The sequence below is a fragment of the Cetorhinus maximus genome, chromosome 6 (genome assembly GCF_964194155.1).
Source record: "Cetorhinus maximus chromosome 6, sCetMax3.hap1.1, whole genome shotgun sequence".
Taxonomy (NCBI): Eukaryota; Metazoa; Chordata; class Chondrichthyes; order Lamniformes; family Cetorhinidae; genus Cetorhinus; species Cetorhinus maximus.
This window is the reverse complement of record NC_135884.1, coordinates 35,457,730-35,473,336: the sequence shown is the minus strand read 5'-3', so window position 1 is coordinate 35,473,336 and position 15,607 is coordinate 35,457,730. Positions and strand designations below refer to the sequence as shown.

At 43.6% G+C, this 15,607-nt stretch overlaps 1 protein-coding gene across 2 annotated transcripts in view; it reads left to right on the top strand.

Moving 5' to 3' along the window:
* Positions 1–560: 560 nt before the first annotated feature.
* The window catches only part of LOC144681719 (protein FAM107B-like), a 218,069-nt gene continuing 203,022 nt past the window's right edge, over positions 561–15,607 (top strand). The window contains exon 1 of one of the 2 annotated variants that reach the window (XM_078543614.1): positions 561–736. In XM_078543614.1, coding sequence (XP_078399740.1) covers positions 713–736 — 24 coding nt within the window. In that variant the 5' untranslated portion in view covers positions 561–712. The remainder of the gene's footprint in view (positions 737–15,607) is intronic. The other variant, XM_078543621.1, reaches the window with a different exon arrangement.

The window sequence follows — 15,607 nt, the reverse complement described above, 5'->3', positions numbered from 1 at the left end:
TTGTTGATCAATTGGAGACTAAGAGGGTATTAAGCTGAAGTTCAAAAACTGGCTGTGACGCATTACCAGCGGTTGGTCAACAGAATTTACCAGAGTACATGAATCTATGTGAAGTATTAAAATGGCTGGCATTATGGCTGGAAAGAACTCCAAATGCGTATGTGGGAAGACCCAGGCCCTCATGTAGCAGGAGCACCTTCTGTGTTTAATAGAGAGGCATTGCAGGGCTGTCACATTCTATGTGAAGCCATCCATGTGCTCTGTGCATCATCACATTGTGTCATGAGCAATTAATGTAATCTTTATTCAGTACTAAAGCTTCACAGGGCACACATTACAGCTTGCTATAGACTTCAGAGAGAAATATTTGTGCTGAACAGTATTGTATTTGCAGTGATTTTTTAAAAAATTAATTTATTTCGTAAATTGGTCAGACTCTTAAATACTTTTTTGGCTTCTCCTTCTCAAGTCTTTGCCATTCTGCTGAATTAGTAAAGCCCTGGTTCTGTGGAAGAAACCAGTGTTGTCAAGGTGCCAGAGCTGCGTGTTTTCACATCTCCTGCCTGCCTGCCTGCTGCAGTCTGTGCCTCCTCGCATATTGTGCAGGCAGCTCCTCTTGCAGAAAGAGAACAGCACAGGGAGCCCAGACAGGAAAGGATTGTTCAAGGGGAACTGCAGCAGATCCTGAAGAGGAGTGAGGAGAACCATCAGCATGGGAGCAGCTCATGGCAAAAAGGTACAGAGTCTTTTGTTCTTCATCTTAATTTAACAGTCAGCATGATGAAAAGGGTCAGAACTGTTGGCAGCTCATAAAACATTAATTGCTTAGTCCCATATTTTATATGCTGAGTGTGAATAATTGCCTGTATCAAAGTTAAGTGTCAGCTGCTAAGAAGAACTGACATGTATAAAGCTGATTACTGTCTGAAAAAAGAGAGATAAGTTATGGGCTTGCATTGCTTTAAATGCATTCTGTTTAAATTACATTATTTAAAGGAATACAAAGTACAGATTTTATTTATGTTTACCAATCAAAATGTTAATTTTTTTTCCTGATCTATTTATTTCCTCATACTTTTTCTTATTCCCTGGTTTTGTTCAATGTAATAGATTCGGTATGGTTCAATGTATGGTAATATGAAACGGTAAAGATTGTGGGTATCAAAAACCTTTGATTAGAATATTAATAGTCTAACATTGGACCTGTACTTGCAACTCTGATCTTACCAGCATAGGTATCGCTACAGTAGAGCCTCCCACAATGTTGTGATTGCTTAAGACAGTGAATAGCTGTACGATTAGGGCAGGAAGATCTTACTGAGATAGTTGCTGTCCATTGGACTAGTAATAAGGATGTTATGGTTGACCACAGGGTGGACAAAGTTGACCAAGGTTCTACTTCTGATCACATTCCAGTGACCGGAGTTCTGTTGCTGGCTGAGCACAGGATGAAATACCCCAGGACGACACACGCACACGGTTTGTGCATGTGACACCGTACTCAGCAAGGAATTAATGCCTTCAGGGAAAGGGAAAACTGGCAGAAAAACATTCCTGTTACCTTCTTTGTCTCATGCTGCAAATAATTGGAAGGGTGCTAAATGGTCTTTGATGCCTTTTCTCAGTGGCTGTTCTTCATGTTTAGTTGTAAATGGTGAATCTTGCAAGGGCATTAAACAAAATGGAACATCGCATCCAAGTTTGCTTGAGGTCAACTTTCCCTCAGAAGTCATTAGATAATAATTAGGGATGGGCACCCTTGCTGTTTTCACTTCCCTGGACCAGTTCCAATGGCCCTGTCACCACCCAAACTGAGATTGGTGAATTCAGCACACAAAAGAATGAACATTTGACCTTCTTGAGAGGTAATACCCATCAGGAAAGATTGAACAGTCTGGGGCTCTTATCTTTAGAAAACAGAAAGCTGAGGAGTGACCAAATGGAGGTCTTTAAGATTATGAAAGGATTTGATAGGGTACAAGTAGAAATGATGTTTACACTTGTGGGCGGAAACAGAACTAGACGCCATAAATGTAAGATAATCACTAATAACTCTAATACGAAATTCAGGGGAAACTTCTTTACCCATATGGTTGGAATGTGGAATCTGCTACCACAAGGAGAAATTGATGCACATTCAGGTTCCAACACTCCTATAGTTATGAATTCAGCACATTCCCAGACTCACTGTGAGCAATTCCATGGTTGACCGGCCAGTATTTCAAAAATGTACTGAGATTCCAACATTGCCAAATTGCTGGAACCTGGATGTGCTTCTCTAAGGCCACCATTGATGATTTTTAAAAGACAAAAGCACTGTAGATTCATTGCTGGACATTGCCTTTTCTCTGAGATTTTGGTTTAACTCATGCCCAAAACTATGTATAGAAGTTTCCTTTCTCAGCCAGCTTTAGAGCATCCTAAGTGAAATGAGTTTGGACAGTTTTATTCCAGTTACTAGTGGGCATGGTTCCACAGTGTGAAACCAACTGTAGCTTGCCAAATTGGTGTCCTAATTCAGAGATACTTCAGTGGTGGCTATGAGAAACTGAGGCATCAGTTTGAGTCTAAGATTACAGGACTTGTTATGACTCGTAACAGAAGCTTTGCTCCGCACATGTGCCATTCTGTCCCTGATTTGTGAATGTTTGATGCTGACACTTGGGACAGACAGGAAAATTGATAACAAAACAAAAACAGAATTACCTGGAAAAACTCAGCAGGTCTGGCAGCATCGGTGGAGAAGAAAAGAGTTGACGTTTTGAGTCCAACATGAAAATTGATGTTTTATTAGCAAAACTGATATTCCTCCTTTTGACGATCACAAGCATTTATCAAATTATTACACTTTTTTAATATAAATTGAAATGCAGGCTGTTATTTCAGCTTCCTCCACAAATACCAAATGCTCATTGAAGCACTGGCCCAGTAGATGTTTTTGTTCTCTTTCTAATTGTACCTCCGTGAAGCACCTTGTGACATTTCTCTATGTTAAAGGTGCAATATAAATGTACCGTGTTGTGCGTGTATGTTGTCTTTTTAATGGAGGGGGCAGAGTAATGGGCAGAGTGGAGCTGCTCTCAATTCCAAAATTGAGTTTAGGTCTAATTCAATTTGGCGAATTAACCCCCTCCCACCTCACCCATGCCCAGCAAGGATGTTGAAATGAAGACAGAGTTCTGCCCTACAGCTCAATGGCACACTCACCCCAGCCAGTATTTTAACTCCCGCATCCTTGGGAGTGCACAGTCATACGCATCTTCAGCGCTTGTTGCCAACCTAACCAGGGGCACCAGGGACTCTCCCTGCCCAATAAGGGAACCTAGGGCATCCCCTGCCCTGTGCTTCCCTCCAGCCTTGCCATTGCCTCCAGAACCCCACTCCCCAAACTTCCTTTGCTGGGAATCATTCCCGTGGGCCCCAGGAAAGGGCCTCCTGCCATATTTGCCTGCTCTGGCTCACTGTCACCATATAATGGATGCTGGATCCAGGTGAAAGCTAGACCTAACTTGGTTAAATGAGGCCTGAGAATGACCTCAGTGAACAGAGTTGAGCTTGGCTCTTGCCCACTGGCTATTCACTTGCCCCTCGCCTTCAATGAAATAGAGGCTCAGAATTCTGATATTTTGCGAATTAGTCCAAAATAGCCCAATTAATAATTCCTTAGAATCTTTATCTGCTACTGAATAAATCCAGAAAGGAAAATGTGCTCTGGGGAAAGAGCAGAGAAAAGAATAATTAGACAGCTCTTTCAAAGAGCCAGCACAGACACAAAGGGCCAAATGATCACCTTCTATATTATATCTTTATTGCAAATTAAAGCAGTCGTTCTTCCAGGCAGGGGATGAGACGAGCAATTGTTCAGTTCACAATTATTTATAACATGTCATCATTGAGGTAACTTAAGACAGTTTTTAAATGTTTTCCAAGGCACCACTAAAGCAAGTGAGCCTTTGAGAATTTCCTGAGTCATATTAGTCCTTGTCACAAAATGACAGATGTTCACAAACCTCCTGTGAAGCTGGCTGCTGAGAGGTGCATAAAAGTCATGCAGCTTGATTCTCCCTGTTTATTTATTTACTGTGGCAAGCCCACAGTTTCTGCTTGGTCCTCCCTACACTGAAAGGACAAAATCAGTAACTCAGTGGGAAACAAAGGCACGGCCTGTTTCTCAACTCCAGTGCAGGACTGGGCACTGAAAACCTTCAGCTGGAATGTAAAATGGGATTTAAACTTAAAGTTAATTGGACAGCCAGGAGGGAGTTAAAGGAAGTAATGGAATCAGAGGTCAGATGATGTGTGTATATTACTCAAGATTTGTTTCTGTGCTTTGAGGTAATCCAAACCCCATGACTGCATTGCTGCTTTTAGCTTCCTCCTACTTATCCATCATTTTACTGAAAGACACAAATCCAGTGAGACTACTGCACAATAGAAAAGAGGGGAAAATTAAAGACAACATTGAAAGTATTTTTTTTATCTTGAAATAAGAATTTAACAATTGAGGAACACTTGTGCCATGTAACTGTTGATATTTTTGCTCACTACAGCTTTTTGATATCCTATTGTCCCACAGTAGAAGTTTAAAAATGTTTAATGTTCAATGTAATTTCACTGGTTCAGAATGAATCATTTGAAGAAGTATGTTAGCACACAATCCTAAACTGTTGTTGTAATATTGCTTCTGACTCATTAATTAATCACCACAGGTTATTAAATTAGTGCATGAGATCAATCTCATAAATGTTTTCATGAGTGATGCATCTTCTGATTTTTAATTGAAGGCAAAATGTGAAGTGTTTATTTTTCTCCAATGTTTTCCTGTAACTCGGTTGCAGATCACCATCCTGCCCCCACCATTACTCTGCACCCCCCCACCTCACCGGCAGCTCCACCCTGCACCCCCCACCCTCCCCGGCAGCTCCACCCTGCCCCCTCCACCTCACCGGCAGCTCCACCCTGCCCCCTCCACCTCACCGGCAGCTCCACCCTGCCCCCTCCACCTCACCGGCAGCTCCACCCTGCCCCCCTCCACCTCACCGGCAGCTCCACCCTGCCCCCTCCACCACACCGGCAGCTCCACCCTGCCCCCCTCCACCTCAAAATGCATGTGGGAAGAGCAAAAGTACAGCAAACACTCTGTCCTTGGTTTGCTGTACTTGCAGGCGTTTGCTGTACTTTTGCTCTTCCCACATGCATTTTGTTATCCTATTGTCCCACAGTAGAAGTTTAAAAATGTTTAATGTTCAATGTAATTTCACTGGTACAGAATGAATCATTTGAAGAAGTATGTTAGCACACAATCCTAAGCTGTTGTTGTAATATTGCTTCTGACTCATTAATTAATCACAACAGGTTATTAAATTAGTGCATGAGATCAATCTCATAAATGTTTTCATGAGTGATGCATCTTCTGATTTTTAATTGAAGGCAAAATGTGAAGTGTTTATTTTTCTCCAATGGTTTCCTGTAACTCGGTTGCAGATCACCATCCTGCCCCCACCATTACCCTGCCCCCTCCACCTCACCGGCAGCTCCACCCTGCCCCCCTCCACCTCACCGGCAGCTCCACCCTGCCCCCCTCCACCTCACCGGCAGCACCACCCTGCCCCCTCCACCTCACCGGCAGCTCCACCCTGCCCCCCTCCACCTCACCGGCAGCTCCACCCTGTCCCCTCCACCTCACTGGCAGCTCCATCCTGCTCCCTCCACCTCACCGGCAGCTCCACCCTGCCTCCTCCACCTCACCGGCAACTCCATCCTGCTCCCTCCACCTCACCGGCAGCTCCACTCTGCCCCCTCCACCTCACCGGCAGCTCCGCCCTGCCTCCTCCACCTCACCAGCAGCCCCATCCTGCCTCCTCCACCTCACTGGCAGCTCCACCCTGCCCCCTCCACCTCACCAGCAGCTCCACCCTGCTCCCTCCACCTCACCAGCAGCTCCACCCTGCCCCCTCCATCTCACCGGCAGCTCCACCCTGCCCCCTCCACCTCACCGGCAGCTCCACCCTGCTCCCTCCACCTCACCGGCAGCTCCACCCTGCCCCCTCCATCTCACCGGCAGCTCCACCCTGCTCCCTCCACCTCACCGGCAGCTCCACCCTGCCCCCTCCACCTCACCGGCCGCTCCATCCTGCTCCCTCCACCTCACCGGCAGCTCCACCCTGCCCCCTCCACCTCACCGACATCTCCATCCTCCATTCATTCTGACAAAGTGAATAATAGGTTTAAAAGTATGCTCAAAGGACCATCACTAAAGAGTATTACTGTAGACTTTGATTTAATTGCCTCAAAAAATGATAAATATAAATACTGAACAAAAAGCACACCTGACAAGTTAATCCTTTCTTGATGGCACAGGCAATTAATACTTTTTCCACTGTTGCTAAAAGGGAATTTGTTACCAGTTTCATGTAATATAAAAATGTTGTTCTCTCATTTAAAGTATGATGAGATTGCAATGACAATAGGTTAGTTACGTTCATAGACTAGTAAGATGGTATATAAATAGTTAAATAAGATTACATTGGAATGTAATTTAAATGAAAGACCCAGAACTTTGCCATCCACACTATACAAAACAAGCAATAGATTAATATATGATGTGGAGATGCAATAATGAACTTCGAAAATTGATATACCCCTGTGTTCAAATATAAACATAATACATAAGCATTATATGATTAGGTTTCATTTACCGCTGCATAACAATATGATGGACTATGTCATAGTTTATGGATTGGATAGTAGGCATCTTTTTCAATGGAGGTTAATTAGTAAAATGAAGATGTCCAAGTGAGTTAAACAATTAGAATTCATCTGGCATGTCTGTGCCAACTTCATTGAGTGGGCAATAGTCTGGCCTTGATGTTTGGTGAACATTTATTTGGCAAGTCTTCTATTAATTTCATGGATTTACATGGAAGGCGTCAAATGTTGTCGAAGAGCTCCTTCTGATAGTGTAGACATAATGTGATAAGTTCCAGCATCTTTTAGATGTTAATTTTTGCAAGCGATCAAACTATTGATGTGGGAATATTGAATGGTCATCATTTATAGGACTGTCAATGGGTTCAATGTTGTGAGGGTTCTATTCTAGCCCAAAATGTTCCTGAACTTTTGAGTAATCACTGTGCCACTAAACTTGCCAAGCAACAGCAGTTACTAGAGGAATGAATCAACCAACCTACATTATGTGTAATCAGGGGTTTCCGGTAACATAGGGCCACTGAAGTCAGGAAACTTGCCAACTCAGCAAATCCACCTCAGTTTAAGGCCCCATTAGACCCAATTTTCATTCTGGGAAGGTTGGGTAAGATTAACTCAGGCCCATTGACCCTGGAAGCAGGTCCTAGATGGCCACAGGGTCAGGCGAGTGCTAAGATAGACTGGTTAGAAGGCTTGCCTTGGTTCTCTCGGACTTCATCTCAGTTGTTTGAGATGCTGTTGGGTCCTCACCCCTCAGACCCCTTCACCCCCTTGATGACCCCTCATTGCCTCTCACATCCCTGCCCCCTCATATCCTCCATGCCACCTCCATGCCAATTCATGCCCTCACACACCAGCCATGCCTTCTCATATCCCCATGCCACCTCCATAGCCACGCATCCAGTATCCACCGTGGGCAGACATTAGGAGCCAAGAGTAGATTTTTTAAAAACTTCTACAATCTAATGCAGTGCTCACTAATACACGCTTGATAATGAAAAAGCTCCCATTCATTAGACATATTCAAAGCTTTAAAATCTCCTCTTTCAGGCCCCAAATCAAAGACAGCTAATCCTTTAATAGCATCTTTAAACTGTCGATCAAACTGTGAATTCAGAAATCCCACTGAGGTGATGGTAGCTTTTGAAATTCAGCCAATCATTCATTATAACATAACACTAGCTCTCAGGGAAATGTAAACAACGAACTCTATTGAAACTGCATGACCAGATAGTAAGGTTTTTTCTAACCTACACCTAGTGGCCTGTCAATCAAAGTGGTTTAACTGACCCTTTTTTTAAACACTCACTGACAGCTCAAGCCTGTTTCTTTTCATGTTTAAAGACCGGGTGCTTTATAAAAAAACTTCAGACCATGACACTTAAACAGACCTTATCTGCCCTTCAAGAGCATTTACTTCCACTTTATCTATTTGTGACTGACAAACTACAAGTTAAGCCCCTAGCAACAGCCATAATGGGGTCTGTTTGAACTCAGCACTAAGTTCAAATGGCCTTACTGAGCTGGGTTTTACCTTCTGTGTGAATCACAGCCCAGCCCCTTCTCTCTGCCATTTGTCAAAAATGGGGGTGGGACTTCTGCATCTGAGTCCTGGCTGCCATTTTTAAAGGCCCGCAGAGTCCTCCTGACTCTTCAAAAATCCAGCCCACAGCGATTATGTTACTGGACTAGTATTGCAGAAGCCAGAAATATTGACCCAGAGACATGAGTTAAAATTCTATAGTGGTGGCTGAGGAATTTAAATTCAGTTAGCTAAATAAACCTGGAAGGAAAAGCTAGTATCAAAAATGGTGTCCATGTAACTACTGGATTGTCACAATAACCTATCTGGTTCACTGATGTACTTTAGGGAAGGAAATCTGCTGTCCTTACCTGGTCTGGCCTATATATGACTCCAGACCCACAGCAATGTGGCTGACTCTTAACTGTCTTCTGAAGTGGCCCAGCAAGGCACTCATTTGTGTTCAAGAAGGCAGTTCATCATCATCTTCTTAAGGCCAGTTAGGGATGGGAAATAAATGCTGGCTTTTCCAGCGACACGCAGATCCCATGAATAAATTTTTAAAAATATCTTTAGGACTAGAATCCCATCAATGCATAGTTCAATAGGCAAAATTCTAATAATATTAATGTCTTGGAGTGAAATCACTGTTGACATAGTAGGGAAAATGCTGCAATGTACTATTAAGAACATGGTAACAAAACATTAGAAAAATCTCTATGATTAGGCATAGTCAATACAGTTTTATAATTGGAAAATCATGTTTGGAAAATCTCATTTTTTATTATAACCAGCAGGTTAGATAAAGAGGAGCCAGTGGTTATAGTATATTTGGATTTTTAAGGGGCATTTGATAAGGCGCTATGGAGGAAGTTGTTACACAAGTTTAGAGCTCATGGGATTGGGGATAATAATATTGATTGATTAGCATGGATTGAGGATTAGTTAACAGGCAAAAAACAGAGAGCAGGAATAAGCAAGTCATTTTCAGGATGGCATGGTATAACTCATGTAGTGCTGCAAGGATCAGGGTTTGGGCTTCAGTTATTTGCTATCTATATCAATGTCTTAGATGAGGGAACCAAGTGTACTATATCCACGTTTGCTGGCATTACAAAGCTAACTGGGAAAGTAAGTTGTGAGGAGGATGTAAAGAGGATATAGATTAGTTAAATGATTTGGGCAAGAATGTGGCAGAAGGAGTATCATGTGGGAAGTGTGAAATTATCCACTTTGGTCAGAAAAATTGAGAAACAGAATATTTAAGAAGAGAGACTAGTAAATGTTGGTATTCAGAGGATTCTTGTACATGAATCATAGAAAGTTAACATGCTGGTACAGCAAGCAATTAGCAAGGCAAAGCCTTGATTGCAAGGGGCTTTGATGAGACCACATCTGGAGCATTGTATACAGCTTTGATCTCATTATTAGGAAGAATATACTTGACTTGGAGGGGGTGCAACAAAGGTTCACTAGATTAATTCCAGGTGATGAGAGGGCTGTCCTAAGAGCAGAGATGCAATAGAATGGGCCTAGATTCTCTGCGGTTAGCAGCACGAGAAGCAATCTCATTGAAACATAGGCTCGGCATGCAGGCACGCGCCCAACACGCTGAAGCGTGAAACAGTGCGCAATGACCTCGGGCAAGCGTCCCGATGTCATCGTGCACTCACGCGATATTTCGGCCAGCGGGCGTGCGCAAGAGCCCGCCGACAATTAGGCCTATTAAGGCCCATTAATCAATTAACTAAGCTGTATTTTTTGCTGCCCCTCCAACATTACGATTGGGTGGACGGGCAAATCAGTCAGGCGGCCTTTGGGTTTTTGAGGAAACCTCATCTACTGGTGGGATGAAATTTCCGTAATTGAATTTAAAAAACGTTGGGCAGGATTTTTCAAATATACATGTTAAGGTCAGTGAGTCTGCTAGGTGGACATTTTTTCTGGAATTTTTAAAACTTTATTCATTGGTTTAAAATTCTTCAGCTCTGTGCCTTCAGGGAGCTTTCATGTGGGCTCCCCCAGCGCCTGCATAGACCAGCCCCCCTCCTGCACCCACCCCGGCAGCGCTGAGCTTCTCAGCGCGCCTTTCCCGCTGGCTGGCCGTTAATTGGCCAGCCAGCGTGAAATGGCAGTCGGGGGCCAATCGTGGACAGCGGCCCGTTTCCCAGCTGCTCCCAGGCCTACCCGCAGAGACTCCGAAAGAACTTGACAGGGTAGATGCTGAGAGGCTGTTACCTTTGAGGATAACAGCTTCTCAGTATCTACCCTGTCAAGCATGAGGTCATTGTCTCAGAATAAGGAGTCGGTCACTTCAAACTGAGTGGAGGAGAAACTTCTTCACTTGGAGCATTGTGAATTTTTGGAAATATTCTATTCCGGAGGGTTGTGAATGCTCAGTCGATGAGTATATTTCAGACCGAGGTCAATAAATTTTTGGACACTTAGGAAATCAAGGCATATGGGAACAGGGAGAGACAGTGGAGTTGATGTGGAAGTTCAGCCGTGATCTTATTGAATGGCGGAGGAGGTTTGATGGACCATGTGGCCCGCTTGTGCTGGTTTTTTTTGCATTTGTTCGTGGTATATGGGTGCCGCTGGCTGGGCCAGCATTTATTGCCCATTCCTAATTGCCTTTGAGAACCAAGTGGCTTGCTAGGCCATTTCAGAGGGGATTTAAGAGTCAGCCACATTTCTGTGGGTCTGAGGTCACATGTAGGCCAGACCAGGTAAGTACAGCAGATTTCCTTCCCTAAGGGACATTAGTGAACCAGATAGGTTTTTACGACAATCGACAACAGTTTCATGGTCATCATTTGACTTTTAATTCCACATTTTTTATTGATTTCAAATGTCACCATCTGCCATGGTGGGATTCAAACCCTTTGCAGTACCAGTCCAGTGACAATACCACTACGCCACCATGGCACTATGTTCTTATGCTCCAAGGTCCCTAAGAGATTGTGCAATGCTTGTTGTACTACCATTTAAAGTCATAGAGGTCTACAGCACTGGAAAAGGCCCTTCAGCCCATCGACTCTGCGCTGGTCAAACAAGTACCTAACTATTCTAATCCCATTTTCCAGCACTAGGCCCATAGCCTTGTATGCTATGGCATCGCAAGTGCACATCCAAATACTTCTTAAATGTTATGAGGGTTTCTGCCTCTACCACCCTTTCAGGCAATGAGTTCCAGATTGCCACCACCTCTGGGTGAAAAAATTCTTCCTCACATCCCCTCTAAACCTCCTGCCCCTTACCTTAAATCTATGCCCCCTGGTTATTGATCCCTCCACCAAGAGGAAATGTTCCTTCCTGTCTACCCTATCTGTGCCCCTCATAATTTTATACACCTCAATCATATCCCCCGTCAATCTCCTCTGCTCCAGGGAAAATAACCCCAATCTATCCAATCTCTCCTCATAACTAAAACTCTCCAGCCCAGGCAACATCCTGGTAAATCTCCTCTGCACTCTCTCTAGTGCAATCACATCCTTCCTATAATGCGGATTCCAGAACTGCATGCAATACTCTAGCTGTGGCCTAACCAGGGTTTTATACAGTTCCAGCATAACCTCCCTGCTCTTATATTCTATGCCTCAGCTAATAAAGGCAAATATCCCATATGCCTTCTTAATCACCTTATCTACCTGTCCCGCTACCTTAAGGGACCGGTGAACATGCACACCAAGGTCCCTCTGATCCTCGTTACTTCCCAGGGTCCTACCATTCATCGTGTATTCCCATGCCTTGTTTGTCCTGCCCAAGTGTATCACCTCACACTTATCAGGATTAAATTCCATTTGCCACTGATCAGCCCATCTGACCAGCCCGTCTATAATCTCCTGTAATCTAAGGCTATCCTCCTCACTATTTACCACTCCACCAATTTTTGTGTCATCTGCGAACTCACCAATCAACCTTCCTACATTCAAGTCTAAATCATTTATATATACCACAAACAGCAAGGGACCCAACACTGATCCCTGTGGAACCCCAATGGACACAGGCATCCAGTCACAAAAACACCCCTCAACCATCACCCTCTGCTTCCTGCCACTCAGCCAATTCTGGATCCAATTTGCCAAATTGCCTTGGATCCCATGGACTCTTACCTTCGTTATCAGTCTCCCATGCGGGACCTTATCAAATACCTTGCTGAAGTCCAAGTATATAAATAACTTAACGTTCTTTTACTGTATTTAACTTAAAGTAAGGGGCTTTTTTTCAACTAGAGGCATGTCAGGGCAGCTCAGTCCTGTGTTATGTACCGCCCGCAACATGTGGGAAATCCTAGACGCTCCTTGCGCTCTGACCGATCACGTGTACAGGAAGTGCCACCAGCTGCAGCTACTTGAGCTCCGAGTATTGGAGCATAGTTATGGGTTGAATAGAGGTGGTATCACAGTTAAGAACCAGAGGGTCATTAACACCTGCAGAATTGGGCTCCAATGTGATACATCAGGACAGAAGAGGAATGTTGGGGAACACTGACTGAGAAGGAAGGATGCCTCTGAGGTTGAAGATGAAACATCAGCCCGGATTTTGTGGTAAAAATAGTAATGGGTGCGCTCACTGTTAAAGAGTAAGTTGGATAGCAACTTTCGGCAGCCGCACATACATAAACGCTGTTGAAGTTATTGTCTGTGTAGCAATTCTCCTCTACAGGCGTCACTAAATCAGTACTTCACCAAGAGGCTAGATGGTAATGCATGGAAAGGTGTGAAGTTGCTCTCCTTGGATAATAGATATCTAATAAATGTGTCAGGAAATGTTAGGATTTTTCCATACTAGTGTAAGTGAATTTTTAGCAGCATGCTAATTCTTAATCCGTGCCAAACACCTCTCAGGCACTGAAACTTAATTTGCACAGATATGGAGTTACATTCCTTCAGATTTTAATTATTGTTGGAGATGGGAAGAAAAAATTAATTTTTATTTTACATTTTTTTTCTCCTTTATGTCTCTCTTAAGCCCAACTTTCATTCCCCATTTTTATTTTACTTTCTGTACAGAATTTGGCATTGAATTTCCTATTTCTAACTGACACTTCCTGGTTCATACTGTGGCCACTAAATTCATAACCCAGGTATAGGTGCAGGGATCACAATGTATAAGTAATCCACCCCCCTTAATTGTAATGCACAGCAGGCCAACTTTCAAGCCAGCATTAACCACAGTGTTTATTGGCTAGATGTGTTAGCATGTCCAATATTGAGAGTGGCTAGCACCACTTAAAGGTAACCTGCACTGCTTCAAGCTAACCTGAACGTCTTAAAAGGAAAATTCATTGTTCCTAGAAAAGGTGCTGGAAGTCATGGCTGAAAAAAATCTGACTTGGGGAAAAAATAGAGAAATGGCAAAGCAGGATGGAGAGCAGGCTCCAAGGCTTTTGGACACTGAGCTGGAGATCCTGGTGGAGGAGGCAGAATGGAGGAGAGATGTCCTGTATTTGCAGGGTCCAAAAAAGTACTCCAGACACATGGTCAAAAGGCAGTAGGAACAGATGACCATGAGGCAAGCCTCAAGGAACTGGATGCAGTGTCGGATGCAATGTCGCAGGAGATCAATGACCTCACATGAGTAGTCAAGGTAAGTACTTGCATCTTCAAATCCCATGTTCAACCAACTGCACCATTATCGTCAGCCACTGCTCAAATCACCACAACTTCATCACCCACTTATCAACAATCTTTATCAATCAGGTGTTATGTTCTTGGTAGAGACCAGTAACATGTTTATTCATTTTTAATCCAAAAATGTAGGTATTTACTGAAAGAATGAAGCCACAAGATTCATGGTTTAAATCAAAAAGATTCTACAAAAACCAAAGAACATGAATACTAATAACTTTTCTCTATCTTAAATAATCAGTTATATTAAAGATATTAATGGCACAATGAACACAGATGCTTATATTTTAAACTAAACTTCTTAACTCAGCTTTCTTTCTATACCCATTCGGCTTCCACCCCCAATAACTCAAGTCAGGTACTTAACAGAAATTGGAAAATTAACCACTTGGTCTGAGTACTGTTTCAAAAATTTGTATTAGGGCTGAGATTTGTTGGGCCTTCTGCTTGCTTCCAGCAAGGTTGTCCATTCAAACCACCTCCAACTGTCCCACAGTTGTGGACTCCCAGTTCAACACAGGCATCACTGGCGTTGCTAGTATCTTAAGCATAGCCACCTCAGGTCAAAACTCTTCTGGCACTAATATTACTTAACTCTGGAGTTTTATATCTAAAACACACTCTTTCTCTTTCTTCTCAGCTTGATTATCCCAGAAGTCCAACTCACTATTAAGAGTCCTTCAGTTGACAAGAGGTTTCTAACTCTTTTAGCCAGCACACAGAGTTTCAATTGAAATTGTCTAAAAGAGGTGCTTCCTGCAGCATGCTTGCTTTAAACTAAAAAAAAGTAAAACCCTGCTTGAGACCAGAGCCACGCCCAAAATCTATTGACCTCTGTGATTAACTTCTTATTGATCCTTTTTCTATTGTTAATCTCCCAGGCAAGTTGGTCACATGATCTGTTACAGGCAGCAAAGCGCATCACCAGAAATCATCTCCTAGAGAAACCTAGTTCTTAAAGGGACCATCACCCCAACATAAAATATAGGGTCTTCCTCAAAAACACATGGGCCATCACACAGGGCTCATACCAAACATTCATAAGCTTTACCTCACCTTCACACATGTAGCACTGCTGCAAGCCTCAGAGATTGCATGACACTCACTGACACACCTCCCCCTCTCTCTCTCTTACAGGTCAAGTTGGCGCACAGCCAGAGGCAGGAGAAAATAACTGATGGGACATGGAGGCACACCCTAACACCCTTGGGGGAGATGGTGCTAACCATTATTGGGTGGCTGTTGCTGAGACTGTGATCAACACTGTGGTATAGGTACAACCGCAGTGCTGTTAGGCAGGGAGTTCCAAGATTTTGACCCAGCGACAGTGTAGGAACGCAATATATTTTCAAGTCAGGATGGTTAGTGGCTTGGAGGGTAACTTCCAGGTGGTGGTGCTCCCATATGTCTGCTGCCCTTGTCCTTCTAGATGATAGCAGTCATGGGTTTGGTAGGTGCTGCCTAAAGAGCGTTGGTGAGTTTCTGCAGTGCATTTTGTAAATGGTACACATGGCTGCAACTGTTCGTTGGTGGTGGAGGGAGTAAATGTTTGTGGAAGGGCTGCCAATCAAGCAAGCTGCTTTGTCCTGGATGGTATCAATCTTCTTGAGGAATTGCACTCATCCAATCAAGTGGAGAGTATTCCATCACATTCCCAACTTGTGACTTGTAGATGGTGGACAGACTTTGGGGAGTCAGGAGGTGAGTTACTCACCACAGGATTCCTAGCCTCTGACCTGCTCTT